The sequence below is a fragment of the Pleurodeles waltl genome, chromosome 1_1, assembly GCF_031143425.1.
Source record: "Pleurodeles waltl isolate 20211129_DDA chromosome 1_1, aPleWal1.hap1.20221129, whole genome shotgun sequence".
Lineage (NCBI taxonomy): Eukaryota > Metazoa > Chordata > Amphibia > Caudata > Salamandridae > Pleurodeles > Pleurodeles waltl.
In genome coordinates this window covers 16,268,704-16,288,157 of record NC_090436.1, presented here as the reverse complement: position 1 = coordinate 16,288,157, position 19,454 = coordinate 16,268,704, and the positions used below count along the sequence as shown (strand labels likewise).

At 47.9% G+C, this 19,454-nt stretch overlaps 1 protein-coding gene across 1 annotated transcript in view; it reads right to left on the bottom strand.

The window, feature by feature from the left end:
• Nucleotides 1–14,934: 14,934 nt before the first annotated feature.
• The window catches only part of LOC138254630 (kazal-type serine protease inhibitor domain-containing protein 1-like), a 28,614-nt gene continuing 24,094 nt past the window's right edge, over nt 14,935–19,454 (bottom strand). Inside the window, exons 3-4 of the mRNA XM_069205819.1 lie at nt 16,855–17,002; nt 14,935–15,305 (exon numbers count right to left, since the gene is read on the bottom strand). Of these exons, the coding sequence (XP_069061920.1) occupies nt 15,175–15,305; nt 16,855–17,002 (279 nt within the window). The 3' untranslated portion in view covers nt 14,935–15,174. The remainder of the gene's footprint in view (nt 15,306–16,854; nt 17,003–19,454) is intronic.

The following is a 19,454-nucleotide window of genomic DNA, read 5'->3' as shown; positions in this document are numbered from 1 at the left end:
TTGCTAGGAGGTGGGAAGCCTGGTAATAGAGGTGGAGGTTAACTATTCCCCGGCCTCCGTCATATGGGGCACGCTAACAGGCAGTGAGGACATGGCGGGGCCTAGATCCATACCAGAGGAAGGAGGTCGTAATCCTATCCATGGCTTGAAACCAAGGCTGAGGTATGAGCAGCGGTAAGTTTTGGAAGATGTACAAAAACCTCGACAGAATCCTCACTTTATATGGGCTATACAACCCATTACATTTAAAGGGAGGGACTGCAATTTGATGAGGTCGGACTTAGCCTTTCGCGTAGGCCTGTGTGGGTGAGCTCCGCTGGTGGGGCTAGCTGAGTTTTTGGTTTTACTCTGTGCTCCAAGCAGAGCGCGGAGTAAGTCCAAAAACTCTGCTAGCCCTGCCAGCGGAGCGGAACTCACCCGGTGCGCGCTGCAGCCAGTCTGCACTTGCGCTGTGCAGCCTATAACTGGACTGCAGCGTGTACCGGAGCACAGAGGGAGGCAGCTGCTGCAGGGAGACTCATCGCTGTTGAACGACAAGGAAAGGAGGACCCCCAGGAAGACCCAGGTAAGTCCTCGTCTCTTTTTATCATTGTTTGTGCACACTGGTGCACAAACAAGGACTGAAACTGCAGTTTTCGCTGCCCACGGCCCTGGCCTGAATTCAGGCCAGGGCCGTAGGCAGTGAGAGCTGCAATTTCAGGCCATTTGTGCACCAGCCTGCCCCATGTGAGGAGCAGGCCGGTGCACAAAAGGTCTGGCAGCTTTCACTGCCAATGGCCCCGGCCTGATTTGAGTCAACTTGTTGAGGTTCTTTATTTAATACACAGAGACTTGGTAGCAGTGCTATGATGAATGCCGCACCTCCCTCAAATTAACCCTGACGTCTGAACCACCTGCCATTGTGTACTAACACATTGTTATTGTGGATTTGACTTATAGAGGAGTTGTAATATATATATATATGTGTAAAAGAATGCATTTTTAATTTAATAAGGGGGAGATGTAGTTGTCATGGGTCTATTTTAGTTTACTTGGGTAAAGGAGTTTAACTTAGCTTCGGCTTGCAGGCCTGTGTCCTTTTACCTACATAACATGCTCTGTTTTATAATTCATTTTAGCATTTTTAGCATTGCTTGCACTTTCAGGAGAAATGTTTTTATCCATAATCAGTTGCCATTCCATGAAAGCGTTATTATAAGTAATGCACGCATTAGATTGTCATTGTGTTCTTTTACTTTATGCTGGACAAGAACAGAATGTGAACACGTCAGCCATTTTTTATGCTATTGCCGACACATGTTTGCGCACACAATCCAGCATTTAGGTACATACCCACGTCAGGATATCTGCACAAACAAGAACATGTGCTTTATAAAAACACCTTGTGAGACCAAGGCCATTGGGGGGGCTGGTACCCAGGATATTCCATCTATACTGCACCTCACTTTGCAGCAGACCTCAGCCTCTGTGTCTCTACATAGTCTGATTTGGAGACTGGAGGCCGACCTTGTCCAAAGGTAGCAGGGGTTGGGGCGCTTCTTATGGACAAGGCCTGGGCAGATTAGGTTTATCACACCTTGTTCTCTTCAGGGTAGAAAATACCCTTGAGGGAGGAATTTGCATACTCATGTTTATTGCAATATGTTGGGCTTGTTCTTATTTACATCCCTTATTTTCACAGTCCCGATTTTGTTACTCATCATTATCCTAATCATTGCAGCTCATGCATTTTATGGCACATTGCAGTCTTTTCAATCAATGTATTGAAAACTATCCTCCAACTTCTTTCTTGCCTGTACATCTGTAAGAGACTTATAGCTAACGAAAGAAAAGGGTAAGACTTGTTCCACCACGATTTTCCCTGAAAGGTTTTTAGGAGTCCATGCGCTTGGGCGCCAGAAAACACCTTTACTATTTGTGTTTTGGTGAGGTGCTGCTAGAGAGCCGGAAGGACTGGGCCGACAGCTGCCAACTGGTGCAGGAGTGACTCAGTCGCCTACAAACAGAGGTGTGGCCCCCCTAAGCCAGCAGCCTCGTAGGGATACAAGAGTCCTTACGGCATAGGGTCAGATTTACAAGACGTTTTGTGACGCTCTGGTGGCGCAATGCCTGCGCCATATTTACAGGGTGGCATTAGGAAGGTGCAACGAAGACAAATGCTTTCATTTCTCCTTGTTTTTTGCTCTTTTTATGTGTGTTGCATTCTGAAGCACACATAGAAAGAGCATATCACAATTTAAGATTGTTTTTGGGCAGGAGGGTGTCCCTTCCTGCACAAAAACAATCTCCCTCTCAACGCAGCCATCCTTACACCAAGCACAAGGGTGGCTGCATTGGCACTCGGCAGCAAATTTAGCACCAGCGCGTGGGGAAACACAGGGGTGCATCGTATTCTAGTAAATACAGCGCATCCCTGAATTTTGAAAATGACGGTGCACGGCGTTGCCAAATTTGGCCCATGGGACCCTTTTGGTTCCTGTGGCACTATGTAGAACTTGAGACAAGTGTTCAGGTGTGGTGAATCGATTTCATGTTTAGAATATTGAGTTTGCAGTTACAAGCAGAACAGTAAAGATGAGTAAGACCAAGCTCCGTGTGTGGCGTTGTCATTTACGACTACCCATGCTGGGGAAGGCTCTACAGCATGAGCCTCCAGAAAGGCGAACAGATGCTTATTCACGTACTTCTCCAGAATCTTCCTACCCCCTGGAAGTGGGGAAAATAGTTGATCGTCCTCTGCACGAGGGGGATTATGGGAAAGTAGCACCTTTTCGGCACTTTTTGCCTGGTGCAGTATGTTCAGTCTGTAGTATAGTGGGATCTTGCTAACCAGGTCTCCTGTGTCTGTGCTCTCTCCCATCAAATTTAGTTGTATGGTAACTTTTACACCCCACATGTGGCATACCGGTGCACCCATGTAAGCCCTTAGTACTTGGTACTCAGGTACCCAAGGCGATGGAACACCAGGGGTCCCCCATTAGCTGAAACATGTATTATGCCACCCATGGGAGCCCATGCAAACTCTAACTACAGGCCTGCAATTGGAGCCTGTGTGAAATGATGCATGCACCTTTCACTCCAGATATAGGACTTGCCTTATATCATGGTCTCTGCACTCTGATACTGTAAGTCACCCACAAGGGCAGAGTGCATGGTTCTAAGTGTGAGGGCACCCCTGCATGAGTAGAGCCCCTACAAACCCCAAACTCCATTTTCTGGGTTTTGTAAGTGCGGGGAAGGCATCTTAAGGTTTATAGTGGACACTGATCAAAACAAGTTGTCCCACTACATAATGGCTTCACCAACCATAAGCATGTTTGGTATCAAACATGTTGGAATCAAACAACTACACCGATTCCAGTGCGAGTTGCATGATACCATGTACTCTGGGGGTTCCCTGGGGATTCCCCAAAGTTTGCCTGTAGAGCCTTGCAGGGTCTACATGTAAGGCTATGTTACTGCCGACCCCAGACACTGTTCTACCCTTCTGCTGCTGAGCATAACTCGGGCAGGGGAAACAAAGCAAAGGATTTCCTGTAAGATAAACAAGTGACCATCTCTTCTTTAGAAATAGCTGTCTCTGGGTTGGGGTAGGTGGTGCTTCAGAGAGCCACCAGACTGCTTTGAAGGGCACATTTGATGCGCGCCTTGCATAAACGGGTTTGTACCAGTGCAGGAACCCCCGGTTCCCTCTCTGGTGTGAAACAGCACAAAGGACAGGGGAGTGACCACTCCCCTGCCCAGCTCCTCCCCTAGGGAGGTGCCTAGAGCTCTGCCAGGTGGCCACTTGATTCTGCCATCTTGGAAATAAGATGAGCGGATGCCCCTGAGAGCATCTGACTGGTTAGTCCAGCTGTTTGACGCCCCCTGTTAGTCCAGCTGTAGGTGGGTGACTGCAGTAAGTGTCCAACCCCCTTCCTGGATTTCTTAAGGGCTCACATGCAGGTGAGATCCTAGATTAATCTGCAACACTTCATGAACCATCTGCAAGTCTCCTCTGCAACATGGACACCGGAACCGCTCCTGTTCTTCACTGGAACCAAGAGCAAGAGTGTAAGCAGCGGGAGGGCTCCTACTGCAAATCTGTTTTCAAGTATTGCAAAGACTTCTGTAACCCCGTGGCCATTCATCCTCCAGAGTTACAGGGACTCTGCCTGCCCTAGGATAGCAAGAAGGAATTTCCCTTGGAGTGAAGGAGTCACTCCCCTGCATCCGCAGGCATCTCATCGACGAAGACCAGCTTGTGGATCCTGCTGTCCCACGAACTCTTCGAGGCTCTACAACACAGGTCATAGTTCTATGGGTTTCCAGGAGTCTGATCTATTTTCCTTGCAACTTGGAAGCCTTGGGTCCCTCACTGGAGCTGCTTCACTGAAACCCCTTTGCACTGCGTCTACTTGTTGTTACCAAGACTTGTTGGCTCTTCAGTCCAAAGACCTCCTAGCTCCAAGAAGCCCTGGCCTCCAGCACTCTCCAGCTCCAAGAACAACATTCTCTCTGCAACTCCTGCAAAGTGGGCATCCCTCTTTGCTGTGCTGCTGAGGCCCCTCTGCGACTCCCTGTGCCTACTGCCAGAGGGTCCTGCTGGCTCTCCTGCATGCTGTGGGCTGGCCCTGACCTACCTGCTTAGGTTGGGTCACCTGGACCTTGCTGGTCCCATAAATCCTGCAAACCCTGTGCAATGCTTCCCTGCATTTGCCAAGGCTTGTTGGTGATCTTACTGACCCCTCTGAAATTTGACGACCAGTGTGTGACAGCTCACGGATGACTCCTGCGATGTTTCTGCATCACCTGGACTCCACAGGGGTACTTCTTTGTCCACATGGAAAGAATCTCCGAGAAAGGTGGGCATTGCCCTCCTGCACTGTTCCATGTTTTTTTTGGGCCTCTCTGCGCCGGACCGCCCCCCCTTGCAGACATTATGCCTGACGCAAGCATAATGTGGTGCAATGGGTCGCAAAGCGGTCGTTGTCATTTACGAGTACCCGTGCTGGGAGAGGCTCTACAGCATGAGTCTCCAAAAAGGCAAACAGATGCTTACTCACGTACTTCTCCGGGATCTCCCTAACCCCTGGAAGTGGGGAGATTGGCCGCTAGTCCTCTGCATGAAGGGGATCTGCTGTGGGCTTTTTTCGGAGGGGCTTAACCATGGCATGTTTCCGCACTGAGGGGACTGTACTGCTTGGCAGTGAGTGGTTGAATATGTCCATCATTGTGGCCGAGATTGTGTTTCTCTTTTTTTATATGGGGTGGCTGGGTCAAGCGGGGACCCTGACTTGATGGTCCCAAGAATCTCCTCCATGGCTCCCCTGTTTGCTGGAGGGAAGGCCGACCGTGTGCTTTCGCCAGTATCACTGCGACTGGTGTTGGATTTAGGGTGACATCTTTGGGTAGGGCTAGCAGAATGTTGTTCACCTTTCCTAGAAAGACATTTGCGAGCATGTTACAGCGCTCCTCCGAGGGAGTAGGACCTATTCGATTCTTAAATGGTTTCATAAAGCTATTTACCAGTTTGAATAATTCTTTTGAGGAGTTGGGGTATTTTCTGTTTTGGCTCTGAGGTAAGAGACTCCTGCTTCTCTTGCTGCGTATTGATATTTTTTCATGGATTTCTTATACGATGGCTTCCTGGGCCCATCATACGCTTTTCTCTATTCTCTTTCTAATTTCTTTGCTTTGTTTAGTTTTATAAGCTTTGCTGAGAACCACGGAGCATGTTGTTCCCATTGATCTGGCGTTAGGAGCTTCATAGGGACCAGAGTGACCTCAGAGCCTCTAAGCCAGTTCCCAAAACGTGTTATATCTCTCTCCAATGTCCCCTTCCATGCTGGGGATGGATTCTACTAGAGAACTTTCCCAACTAGTGGTATGTAGTTTCGACCAGCATCGCCTTAACTTGGTGGGGAGGGCAGGTTTAGTTTTTTTGCATTAGTGTGCGCAATGAGAAGGGCACCAAGTGGTGGTCCAACTGGGACACCAGGATGGGAGCATCTGCCGTGAGCCCATTGGTATTAGGTCCAGTAGGTGGCCCATTTAGTGGATGGGCTGTTTACAAGTTGAGTCATCTGGATGGCTGCCAAAACATGAATAAGGCTTTTTATGCTTTCATTGCTATCATTCTCAAAAGATAGAGTGAGATCACCCAGTAATGTGAAAGTACACTTCTGTAGGTTCAGCTCTAAGCTCTGGGAACCCTGAAATCTGAGACTGGGCCTGGAGTACGATGTATCAATATACCCGAGAAGATTGAGGAAGCTGAGAGCTTAAAAGAGAAAAGTAGACATTCGCTTGTGGGAACCTTTATGGGAGTGTACTGTCCTTCTAGTGTTTCTTTAGAGATCATGGCTACCCCACAGTCCCGCCTATGCTTGTGGTTCCACCTTGCTCAAGCATAACCTTGTGGGAGAGCCATGGTTACATCTCTCATGGGGTGATCACTTAGCCATGTCTCAGTGATGGATGCTACTTCTGGTCGTTTATCTTCCAGTAGTACCAACAATTCTGTGCTGTGTTTTGGCGAGGACCGTCAATTCAGCAGCAACATCTGCCATTCATGAATGTCCTTGTCCTTCTCGCAATTGTTACAAATATAATGGGACCCATCAGGCATAACTGAGTGCTGGAGAGCCTACTTGTTGATTGATAGTTTGAGTAGAGCTGGGCTCGAGAGTAGGTGATCAGTGCTGATGGTGGGCGGGCAGGGGATCTGGGCCCTGGCCTCAGCCAGCGCAGATGGGCTTGCCTTTGGAGTGCCAGTGACACACCTGTTGCGCATGTCCATGCTCCGGGCTTCATTAAGTCCCAGGCCAGATTTCAATCAATTCAGCAACTAGAGCGCAGACCTAAAATGGCAGATCTAGTAGTAGAAATGGTGCCGAACACGGCCAATTAGGTGACAATTTTTACTACTGGCCTTGCCATCCCACTATTATAGGATCAGTTTTTGTAATCACTTTTTAAAACTTGTAAAACATATACAAAAGTGCAACAGTGCGAGCTATGCAGAACAATGAGGCATGAGATAAAAACGGCCCTGGCCTCCCCCAGCAATGTAAACTCTTCTACTTGGACATGGCCTTTTGGACTTAGCACACTTGTCATCCAAGAGAGAGGTCCCAGTGGAGATACCAGTCCCTCCCCTCTCCCTACTATGCACAACCCTCATCCAAGAGAGAGATCTCAGCGGAGGGGCCATTCCCTCCCCACTCCCTACTATGCACAACCCTCATCCAAGAGAGAGGTCCCAGTGGAGATACCAGTCCCTCCCCACTCCCTACTATGCACAACCCTCATCCAAGAGAGAGATCTCAGCGGAGGGGCCATTCCCTCCCCACTCCCTACTATGCACAACCCTCATCCAAGAGAGAGGTCTCAGTGGAGATACCAGTCCCTCCCCTCTCCCTACTATGCACAACCCTCATCCAAGAGAGAGGTCTCAGTGGAGATACCAGTCCCTCCCCACTCCCTACTATGCACAACCCTCATCCAAGAGAGAGGTCTCAGTGGAGATACCAGTCCCTCCCCTCTCCCTACTATGCACAACCCTCATCCAAGAGAGAGGTCTCAGTGGAGATACCAGTCCCTCCCCACTCCCTACTATGCACAACCCTCATCCAAGAGAGAGGTCTCAGCGGAGATACCAGTCCCTCCCCACTCCCTACTATGCACAACCCTCATCCAAGAGAGAGGTCTCAGCGGAGGGGCCATTCCCTCCCCATGCTCTAGTAGGCACTCCTCTCATCCAAGAGAAAGGTCTCAGGAGAGGTGAGTCCCTCCCCAAACACCAAAACACATATTGTCATCCTGTGGAGGGTGTTACTGGAGAGGCCAATCCCTCCCCACATCCTACTATGTACACCTTATGGCCTGTGGAAAGCTCTCAGTGAAGAGGTCAGTACCTCCCCCACCCTACTACGCACATCCTTCATCCCGGAAAGCACAGCAGAGAGGCCATCCTTCCCCACACTCTACTATTCAACCCTGTCATCCAAGACAGAGAGGCCAGTTCCTCCACACACTACAATGCATGCTGGCCCCTTGTGGAGGAGTGTTACTGGAGAGGCCAGTCCCTACCCATACTCTTCTCTATTACTTACATTTTAAGACGAGGTATGCTGTGACTATATACTTAAAGTGGATTTATTGTGTGTAGGAGGCTGGACTGGCTTCTAGTGAGTACCAAGGGGTACTTGCACCTTGCACCAGGCCCAGTTATCCCTTATTAGTGTATAGGGTGTCTAGCAGCTTAGGCTGATAGATAATGGTAGCTTAGCAGAGCAGGTTAGGCTGAACTAGGAGACGTATGAAGCTACTACAGTACCACTTAGTGTCATATGCACAATATCATAAGAAAACACAATACACAGTTATACTAAAAATAAAGGTACTTTATTTTTATGACAATATGCCAAAGTATCTTAGAGTGTACCCTCAGTGAGAGGATAGGAACTATACACAAGATATATATACACAATAGCAAAAATATGCAGTATAGTCTTAGAAAACAGTGCAAACAATGTATAGTTACAATAGGATGCAATGGGGACACATAGGGATAGAGGCAACACAAACCATATACTCCAAAAGTGGAATGCGAACCACGAATGGACCCCAAACCTATGTGACCTTGTAGAGGGTCGCTGGGACTATTAGAAAATAGTGAGAGTTAGAAAAATAACCCTCCCCAAGACCCTGAAAAGTGAGTGCAAAGTGCACTAAAGTTCCCCAAAGGACATAGAAGTCGTGTTAGAGGAATAATGCAGGAAAGACACAAACCAACAATGCAACAACTGTGGATTTCCAATCTAGGGTACCTGTGGAACAAGGGGACCAAGTCCAAAAGTCACAAGCAAGTCGGAGATGGGCAGATGCCCAGGAAATGCCAGCTGCGGGTGCAAAGAAGCTTCTACTGGACAGAAGAAGCTGAGGTTTCTGCAGGAACGAAAAGGGCTAGAGACTCCCCTTTGGTGGACGGATCCCTCTCGCCGTGGAGAGTCATGCAGAAGTGTTTTCCCGCCGAAAGAACGCCAACAAGTCTTGCTAGCTGCAAATCGTGCGGTTAGCGTTTTTGGATGCTGCTGTGGCCCAGGAGGGACCAGGAGGTCGCAAATTGGACCAGGAGGTAGAGGGGACGTCGAGCAAGACAAGGAGCCCTCTCAGCAGCAGGTAGCACCCGGAGAAGTGCCAGAAACAGGCACTACAAGGATGCGTGAAACGGTGCTCACCCGAAGTCGCACAAAGAAGTCCCACGTCGCCGGAGAACAACTTAGGAGGTCGTGCAATGCAGGTTAGAGTGCCATGGACCCAGGCTGGACTGTGCCCAAAGGATTTCCGCCGGAAGTGCACGGAGGCCGGAGTAGCTGCAAAAGTCACGGTTCCCAGCAATGCAGTCTAGCGAGGTGAGGCAAAGACTTACCTCCACCAAACTTGGACTGAAGAGTCACTGGACTGTGGGGGCCACTTGGACAGAGTTGCTGGATTCGAGGGACCTCGCTCGTCGTGCTGAGAGGAGACCCAAGGGACCGGTAATGCAGCTTTTTGGTGCCTGCGGTTGCAGGGGGAAGATTCCGTCGACCCACGGGAGATTTCTTCGGAGCTTCTAGTGCAGAGAGGAGGCAGACTACCCCCACAGCATGCACCACCAGGAAAACAGTCGAGAAGGCGGCAGGATCAGCGTTACAGAGTTGCAGTAGTCGTCTTTGCTACTTTGTTGCAGTGTTGCAGGCTTCCAGCGCAGTCAGCAGTCGATTCCTTGGCAGAAGGTGAAGAGAGAGATGCAGAGGAACTCGGATGAGCTCTTGCATTTGTTATCTAAAGTTTCCCCAGAGACAGAGACCCTAAATAGCCAGAAAAGAGGGTTTGGCTACCTAGGAGAGAGGATAGGCTAGCAACACCTGAAGGAGCCTATCAGAAGGAGTCTCTGACGTCACCTGGTGGCACTGGCCACTCAGAGCAGCCCAGTGTGCCAGCAGCACCTCTGTTTCCAAGATGGCAGAGGTCTGGAGCACACTGGAGGAGCTCTGGACACCTCCCAGGGGAGGTGCAGGTCAGGGGAGTGGTCACTCCCCTTTCCTTTGTCCAGTTTCGCGCCAGAGCAGGGCTAAGGGGTCCCCTGAACCGGTGTAGTCTGGCTTATGCAGAATTGGGCACATCTGTGCCCAACAAAGCATTTCCAGAGGCTGGGGGAGGCTACTCCTCCCCTGCCTTCACACCATTTTCCAAAGGGAGAGGGTGTCACACCCTCTCTCAGAGGAAGTTCTTTGTTCTGCCATCCTGGGCCAGGCCTGGCTGGACCCCAGGAGGGCAGATGCCTGTCTGAGGGGTTGGCAGCAGCAGCAGCTGCAGTGAAACCCCAGGAAGGGCAGTTTGGCAGTACCAGGGTCTGTGCTACAGACCACTGGGATCATGGGATTGTGCCAACTATGCCAGGATGGCATAGAGGGGGCAATTCCATGATCATAGACATGTTACATGGCCATATTTGGAGTTACCATTGTGAAGCTACATATAGGTAGTGACCTATATGTAGTGCACGCGTGTAATGGTGTCCCCGCACTCACAAAGTTCAGGGAATTGGCTCTGAACAATGTGGGGGCACCTTGGCTAGTGCCAGGGTGCCCTCACACTAAGTAACTTTGCACCTAACCTTTACCAGGTAAAGGTTAGACATATAGGTGACTTATAAGTTACTTAAGTGCAGTGTAAAATGGCTGTGAAATAACGTGGACGTTATTTCACTCAGGCTGCAGTGGCAGGCCTGTGTAAGAATTGTCAGAGCTCCCTATGGGTGGCAAAAGAAATGCTGCAGCCCATAGGGATCTCCTGGAACCCCAATACCCTGGGTACCTCAGTACCATATACTAGGGAATTATAAGGGTGTTCCAGTAAGCCAATGTAAATTGGTAAAATGGTCACTAGCCTGTTAGTGACAATTTGGAAAGAAATGAGAGAGCATAACCACTGAGGTTCTGATTAGCAGAGCCTCAGTGAGACAGTTAGTCACTACACAGGTAACACATTCAGGCACACTTATGAGCACTGGGGCCCTGGGTTACCAGGGTCCCAGTGACACATACAACTCAAACAACATATATACAGTGAAAAATGGGGGTAACATGCCAGGCACGATGGTACTTTCCTACATTGTGCTAAATTGAACTTTCTAACAAAATGACACCCTTTCCGGGTAGCCTGCGAGAGCAGAAACTGGAAGCTCCGCGCCCTCGTACTGCGCACGAGAGATTGGCTGACTAGCTCTTGTGGGCCTCTCGCTGGCCTCTCATGGGAGTTACAAACAAAGTTAAGAATCACAATTATTTAAATAAAACCGTAACCTTATAAAGTGTATGAATTTTGAGAGAACTGCAGAAGTAGCAGTTGGCATTCAGCGTACCCTCTTCCATCCCCTTTAATTGAGCACATATATTCCTGGATGCTTGTTTGTTATATGTTTGGTGAAAAAAAAAAAAAACTTAGAAATTCACTGAAAAAAACAGGCTAATGTGACGTTATAGTTATGTATGGTAAATATACCTTGCAGGAGGGCCCCCTCAAATTTCGTTATGCCACTGGCTACCAGGTTTGCCAATGCTTGTATATACACAGGGGCCATATTACTATGGGGTTCCCCTTCTTTATTATTAATAAAGTATTGTAAAAATCGTGTTAGTTTTTTTGATAATTTATAATTGGCTGACCCGTTGAAAGCATGTTGGCCACCTTAAAATGATAAAAAGTGATAAAGTATTGCAAACATCATTCAAGGCTGGCCGCAGGGGCACTTTTTTGAATACTTTATTACAAATAAAGAACATGAAACCCATTCTAAGATGGATGCCGTATTAGTGTCTGGGCACAATAAGCATCAGCGATTGGCCAAGTGGCAGTGTGTGAGAGTAGTCGAGTCATTGAAAAGATTAAATAAGAAAATCACGTTTCTTAAAAGAAAAAGTAAATTTTATTTAAAAAAAAAAAAGAAATACAAATTGGACCATCTGCCCTGGCACTGAAGAGGGCTATTTCTAAACCGGATGTCCACATAGTGGGCAAGTGATATGTCTTCGGTCACAGAGGGGCTGACCCATTGCCCATCCTGTATGCCGTGATAGGAGGAAACATGTGAATGACAATATAACAGACCAATGAATAAACACTTCTATCCCAAGGTCCATCTAGGAGTCTATGTATATTTTTATTTAAGAATTTTTTTTTTTAAAGCATGGATTTTGTGCAGTCTCTAAAGCTCTTTCAAAGGCTGGACCTAAAAAGCAGTGTAAATCTGTAGGGACCAGGTGACGAAATCCAGCAAACTAAAGCGGTCCCATGAGAAGGGGCGTGCAATGGTCCTCTTCGTCTAGTTCTTTGGTCGTTGAAAAATCTTGGGGTCTACAGTTGTGTCCCAAAATGAACTACACCCTGTGGAATTAGCAGGCTTGTAAATGAGACAGAATCTAGCGCCTTGTGTAGGGTGCTCCTTGGCGCCAGACTGCCAGAGAATGGAGCCTTGCTTCTTTTTGTGCAGGGAGGTGCCCCTTCCTGCACATGAGCAATCCTGCATGTCACGGAGACACCCTTGCACCATGTCGCAAAGGTGCCTATGTTGGCGCTAGGCTGCCGAAACCACACCAGAGCAGGGGGAAAGCACTGGAATGCCTCGTATTGTGTAGATACGACGCATTCCTGCACTTTCACTTGGCGTAGGGCAGCACAGCATGGTGACTAGTTGCTCTGCCCTACTCTGAAACTCATAAATGAGGAACCTATATGCCTGCTCCACAAAGATAGACTTACAGTTTTGTGTAAGTTTATGATTGTTTGCTATTCACTATGGGCCAAATCCACAAAGGTAAAGTTACAATTTTGTGTAAGTTTACAATTTATTGGTATTCACAAACTGCAAGTTTAACTTGACTAACAGTACTTTAATGACTCCCAAGACTCAGCACTCATGGGGGAGAGCTCCGCACATAAAAAGATAGGGCAGGCCTATATTTTTATGTGCCGGTTTCTCAGCCCTTACTGCGGAGTCTCTGCAGTTGTAAAATTACTATTAGTAAATTAACCTTGCAGTTTGTGAATACCCAAAAATTGTAAACTTACACAAAAGTGTAACTTTATGTTTCTGAATCAGGCCCAAAAGTATTTTGCTAGTAGTATCTTTATGACTGTGGAGTCGCCGTACATAAAAAGATAGCGCTGTCCGCTACAGTCGTAAAGGTAACAGTAGTAACTATTGGGACTTTTTCACCTCCCCAAGCAGGCGGTGGTAACTAACCCCTTCATTGCTTTAATTATAGACAGAGGAGCCATCGCTATGAGCTGGAAGTCACCCACACTCCCGACACTTGCCCACTGGAGTGCTGCATTGATGAAATGGGGTAAAGCTGAGGCGGGAAGAAGCCAGAGGGTTGCGTAAGGTCCCAATCGCAAGCGGCTGGGACAGATACATGCAGGAGTTGCATATCTGTCAAGAACTAATGCAGCCCTAATGGTTGCGCCATAGCGACTAAGCTAAGCGGTATTTAGCGTACCTTAACAAAGATCCTGCCCCCGCCCCGGCGTTCTCATTCCAGAGTCACATTCCAATTCTCCATAGCAGAAAACATTGGTGGCGACTAGTCCACCATTGCAGGTTGTCAGACGAGATCTCAGAGACACTGGGATGTAATACATAGATATCTGACCAGTAATGACACAATGTTTATGCTGTGGGCTGATGTACTACACCTTTAATGAAGTGAAGCACTGTGCTTGTCTGTAATCCTCTCACCATTTATTGACGAGCGACTTCAAGTTTTGTTTGATATTTGAATTAAGTTTTGGTTAGAATTTGAAATGATTGAATGATTGAACCAGTAACTCCTGTCTGACCACTGAAGCATATGTATAATGTTACCTCCTGGACAATGTGATAACCTGTTGTATGATGTGCACAGTAATAACGTAGCTGATTTGTAAGTATAAATTAAAAAGCTAATAAAATTGGTTGAAAAAAAAGATAGCAGTAGTAAAATACATTTGTGAATAACAAACTATTGTAAGCTTAAGGTCTAAAGTCTAAGTTTACCTTATTGAATCAGGCCCTGAGAGTAATGCCAACTTGGGAACACGATGCACTTCTGTAGGCCTCTGAAAGAATGTAGTAGACTTTAAGCCTGAGAAGGGTGCTGTGAATTTTGTGTGGCCTTGCGGCAAGATATACCTTACAATTTCTCAGATCCCCAAGGGTATGAGTTAGCGAACACTAACCTGATTGTCTCCATCCATCTTTGCTCACTCAAGTCTACAAAGACATCTCGGGGGCCTCTACTGCCTGACACAGAGCTGCTGGGACACACCAGGTCCACTCTTGAACCATTGCTGACAAACCTTGACTTTCTGCATGTGTTGTGATCCAACAAATGTAACTCTGTCTACCCTGGCATAAACAGACACGAGCCTGCATGCACAGTGCTGATTTCTATCTACCTCTGTCCACCTCATGCACAAAGAAACATGTTTTTTCTCTTCCATCTCCTGTACGGTCTCTAAACTTTTCAGCCCTCCCTCCTTGCCTGCAGTCTGTGAGATAGAAACAGAAATTGCTGACTGGTACCAGCCAGCACCACTCCTGAAGAAGCCTCCAATCCCCTGTGCATCAATGTGTAGCATATACTTAGGTAACGTAGGCTGCCAAGGAGTAACTCTTTACAAATGAAGAAGTCTGATCTGTAATTTGGAGAAAAGAGTAGTCAATCAGTGACAAAGACTTTGACTTAGCCAGAGTGGAGCCCAGCCAGCTGGACAAAAGATCACATGACTGATTACCGGACAGACCTTCAACATGTTTCGGCTAGTTGTAAAATGGATCATGTTAAAGGTTCTCCTGCCATCTGCTAGTCTGGGCTACAAGATGCAAAACTTGTGATCGGACGGTTGAGAGATGTGTAACTCATCTTTTTGAAAACAATATTTAATATCACATATTGCTAAATATTACAAATACAAAAAGATAATAACTACTGGAATGTAGCAGAGAGATCAACACGGATGCAGGAGGGGGTTTCAGGATCCAACAAGGTGAAGGATTTGCACCGTTTGACAGCCATAAATTGTCCTTCAGCACAAATAGACCAAAAATGGGTCTCACATTCATAGCTAAGTGGCAATGCTGTCACTGGTGTGTTGTGTTAGTCCTCAGTCTCTTTCTAGAGTCCCTTGTTCAAAAGAAAAGCTTGTTGAGCCTTCCACGTCCTCGCTGTCTTCATCGTCTGAGATATCGTATACTCCAACCCGATAGGCTTGCACCTCGGCCGCTAGTGGAGAATCTAGGAGAAACGAAAGACGAGGTTAACTTTTTGATAAACAATCATGAAACCAACACAGCAAAGCCTTGTAAAATCAAAGACATTGCTGTCACCACTCTATCCCAATCAGCAGGACGTACAAGGTAGCCAAGTCATCGCCCACACCTGCCTGCCGGAGGAGCCCACCTGCCTGTGATTTCTTTTCTTTCTGCTGTAGTGTGTCCTGTTGGATGGAGTTTCATGGCACCTTTGTTTCATTCTGGCACTCCATTCACCATATGTGGCTGGTAATTTACTTCCTTGCCTCCTAATGTTGGAAGTGAGACAGGCTGGCCCAGCACCATGTGTGTGTTTGGTGGCCCTGCCCTAGTGGTTCATATGCGAGCACTAATGTCTGCTTGTCCGAAGGGTGGGTGGCACTTCAGCGCCCCTTGTCGTTGTATTGTAACATGTGTGTATTTCAACACGCCTCTTTCACCAATTACATGTAGAGTAACTTTGAGAGCTGTATTTTTCTCCTCTTCCGTCTCACTACACTCCTCCACCTCCTTGGAATTACCAAACCTCGGACACCAGCCCTGACCGGCCATTGCGAATCAGCCCAGAGGTTGTTCTGGGAATGTCCGTTTCTAAAGAAGTGCGTGGGTGGCGCCTGCGGAGTCCGCAGACCATTATGCACATTCACTTTATGGGGCCGTTCTCTCAATGTTTTTACATGATGTCTGTTTTTAAAGATTTTATGTGACACTTTGTTGAATATCTTATTTAATGCTATAAAATGAATTTCAAACTAGCAGTGACTGTTCATCCTCTGTTTAATATTTAGGGCCTGATTTAGATTTCAGCTGATAGGCTACTCGTCCCAACAGTGATGGGCATCCCAGACGCCACAATACAGATCCATGGGACAGCGGTTCCCAACCTTTTGACTTCGGTGGACTCATTACTGGATCCCAGGGACCCCACTGAATCATTATTGGAATCTGCCACCCCCCTACTGAGTCAGTGCTAAAAGCTGGGGACCTAATATTATTCAGTTTTCTAAGTAGTCGTGGACCCCCTGAGAAGGCTTCACAGACCCCGAGGGGTTCCCAAACCACTGGTTGGAACCACTGCCATCCGATATAATGGAATTTTTATTTCGGTGAACAGGATATCAGTCACTGTTGTGACTGAGTAACCAGTCCACTGGAAAATAAATCAGGCCCTTAATTCTTAATTTCGCAAGTTTTCTAAACAGTTGATTTAGTACACTGTATTACTTATATATTCAATAAAGCAATCTGAATTAACATCACACACTTATGGACAAGTTACACATCTAGACACCTTGATGGGCAGATGTGATGAAAGATACTCAAGCCAGATGGCTGCTAAGAGGAACATATATATCGGGGTGAACTGACCTGGATCTGCTCAATATTAGCTCCCAGGAAATGAATGCACCACATTGGCAATCAAATCACTGAACTAAAACAAATTTCATATTAATGACAAGCCCGAACAACAGGATTCGGTCTATGGCAGAAAAGACGCCTACGCCCCTCTGTATATGCCACACGCTCCTTACCCAGGGGCACTACGCGTAGGCGGGCAGAAGACGACGTCTCCCCAAACTGGTTGCGGGTGTAGCAGGTGTACAGCCCCTCGTCCACTTTCTGAACTGTCCGGATCTGAAGCCAGCTGGTGATCTCATAGCGCTGAGGGCCTCCTCTGGACTGGTGGGGAGAAAACAAAAGGTGAGTCTCCATGAGAAGGAACAGCCAATCAGAGAACCTGACAGGATGGACTGCCACTCAACCAATCAGAGAGCCTGGTATTCAAAGGTTTTACAGGGTGGAAATCCAATCACAAAACCTCACATTCAGATGTTAAAGTGTATGGAATGACACTCAGCTAATCAGAGGGCTATGCTTGATACCTGTCCTCTTTTAAAATCAACAGCATCTGCTATGAAATCTCATAAATTATCAAGAATATGGCGGCATGTCATTTTACTAAAGGTGGGCGAGCCACTGAAAGTTTGAGGCAAAATGCCTATCTCTGGCTCAGCTTGAGATCCTCTTGGAACCTCAAGACGAAAACGAGCCATGGGAGATGATGTGGTTTAGTGGCTACAGACAGTGGTGTAACCTCAGCTCCCGCAGCCCCCGAGGTGCAAGGGACCCCGAGCTACAAGTGGCCCCCTCATCAAAAGTGGAAGGTGGTGGGCCGGGGAAGGGGAGGCCTCCATGTACTTTGCAAAGGGGCGGTTGTAGGAAGCTGGCCTGGTGTGTGGTGAACACCTATGGTGTTATCACTATATACCAGGTCCAGGTATCCCCTATTAGTGAGGTGCAGGCAGTGTCTAGGAAGCCAGGGCTCTCTACAGGTAGCTGTGGATGAGCAGCCAAGACTTATCTAGGAGACATGCAAAACTTATGCAATACCGCTGTAGTCACACAACACTTACACACATAAAAGAACTACACATGCTAAAATACTATATGGGCAATACTCTGCTAGCAGATGACTGAACACACAATTATATACACATTACAAGTCAGGAATTGGCATAGAAAGCAATAAAAAACAGTGAAATAACAGAAAATAATGGAGACCCTTGGGAGAAAACAAACCATATACTAAGTGGAATGCAAAAGTCTGTCCCACACCCAAGGAAAAGGGGATCTGTAGAGGGGAGCTAAAGGAACTAGGAACCCCAAAAGATAAGTACCAGTGTGCCCCCAGCGACCAGGAGAAAGGAGGTAGGTACCTGTTTTTTCCCGAAACCCACAGGTAAACTTTGTAAAAGGACTGTGCAAGACCCAAGCAAGACTGGAAGAAGTCAAAGGTGGATCCTGACAGAAAAGGTCCTGCAAAGGAAGGGGACCAAGTCCAGTTTGAGTTGGAGTGTCCGATTGGGGCAGGAGCCACTACCCACTTTCTGGAGATGCAGGACCAGGTCGACAGTGAAGACAAGGAGTCGGCTGTGCAGCAATGGAGCAGAAGAAGAGTTCCAGGAGTGACGCAGTCAATGTCCCACGTCAGAAGAAGGGTTGCAGTCAGTCAGTGGGGTAGAAAAAACACCAACAAGCCTTGGCAAAGGCAAGGGTCGCACGTGAAGAGTTGCATTCCACAATTTCTCCTTCTGGGGACAAGGAAGGTCCAGGGGGACTTAACCCACAGAGGGGAGTCCCAGGTGACCCTCAGCAGTGAGGAGAGACAGAAGTCGAGGATGCAGCCCCCACAGGCAACTCACAGGCAGCAGGCACAGGAGTCTCAGTGAGGCCCACTCATCACACCTGGAGAGGGGTCCCACATCGATGGAGCAGCAGGCAGGAGACTGTGCTTTGCAGGGAAGACTGCTAGAGGCTGAAGATCCCTTGGAGGAAAAGCCAACAAGTCATGGCAGCTGCAAGATGTGCAGTGCACAGGGGTACTGTCCTGCAAGGAGAGGCAAGGGCTTACCATCTCCCAAGTTTGGTAGAGAGGACCACAGGGACCACTCCATACCACCACCTGTGTTGCAGGACCCACGCGGATCTGCAGGAGAGAAGATTCATGCAGCCGGTCGTTGGTGCAGTTGGTGTCTGCGGATGCAGGGAAGTGACTCCTTCACTCCAAGGGAGATTCCTTCCTGCTTCTTGTGCAGGCTGAAGACTCAGTCACTCTCAGAGGATGCACAGCCAGGGAAATGTTGCAGTTTCTTAAAGGAGCTGGGGAAACAATGTTGCAAAACAGAGTCGTCGCTGGAGTTGCAGATTGTCGGTTCCTTGAGGGTCGAATTGTAGTCCCGGTGGCCAGAAGATGAAGTAAACGATGCAGAGGAGTCCTGCTGGAATCTTGACCGTCAAATCTGAGGACCCACATAAGAGGGAGACCCTAAATAGCCCTGAAGGGGGATTGGTCACCTAGCAGGGTGACCACCTAACAGGAGGGGGATGTGATGTTACGTGCCTGACCTGGCCACTCAGATGCTCCCAGGGGCCTCTGGACCTCCTGGTTTCAAGATGGCAGAACCAAGAGGCCACCTGGTGGAGCTCTGGGCACCACTCCTGGGGTGGTGATGGGCAGGGGAGTGGTCACTCTCCTTTCCATTGTCCAGTTTCACGCCAGAACAGGGACCGGGGATCCCTGGACTGGTGCAAACCGGTTTATGCAAGGAGGGCAACAAATGTGCCCTTCAAA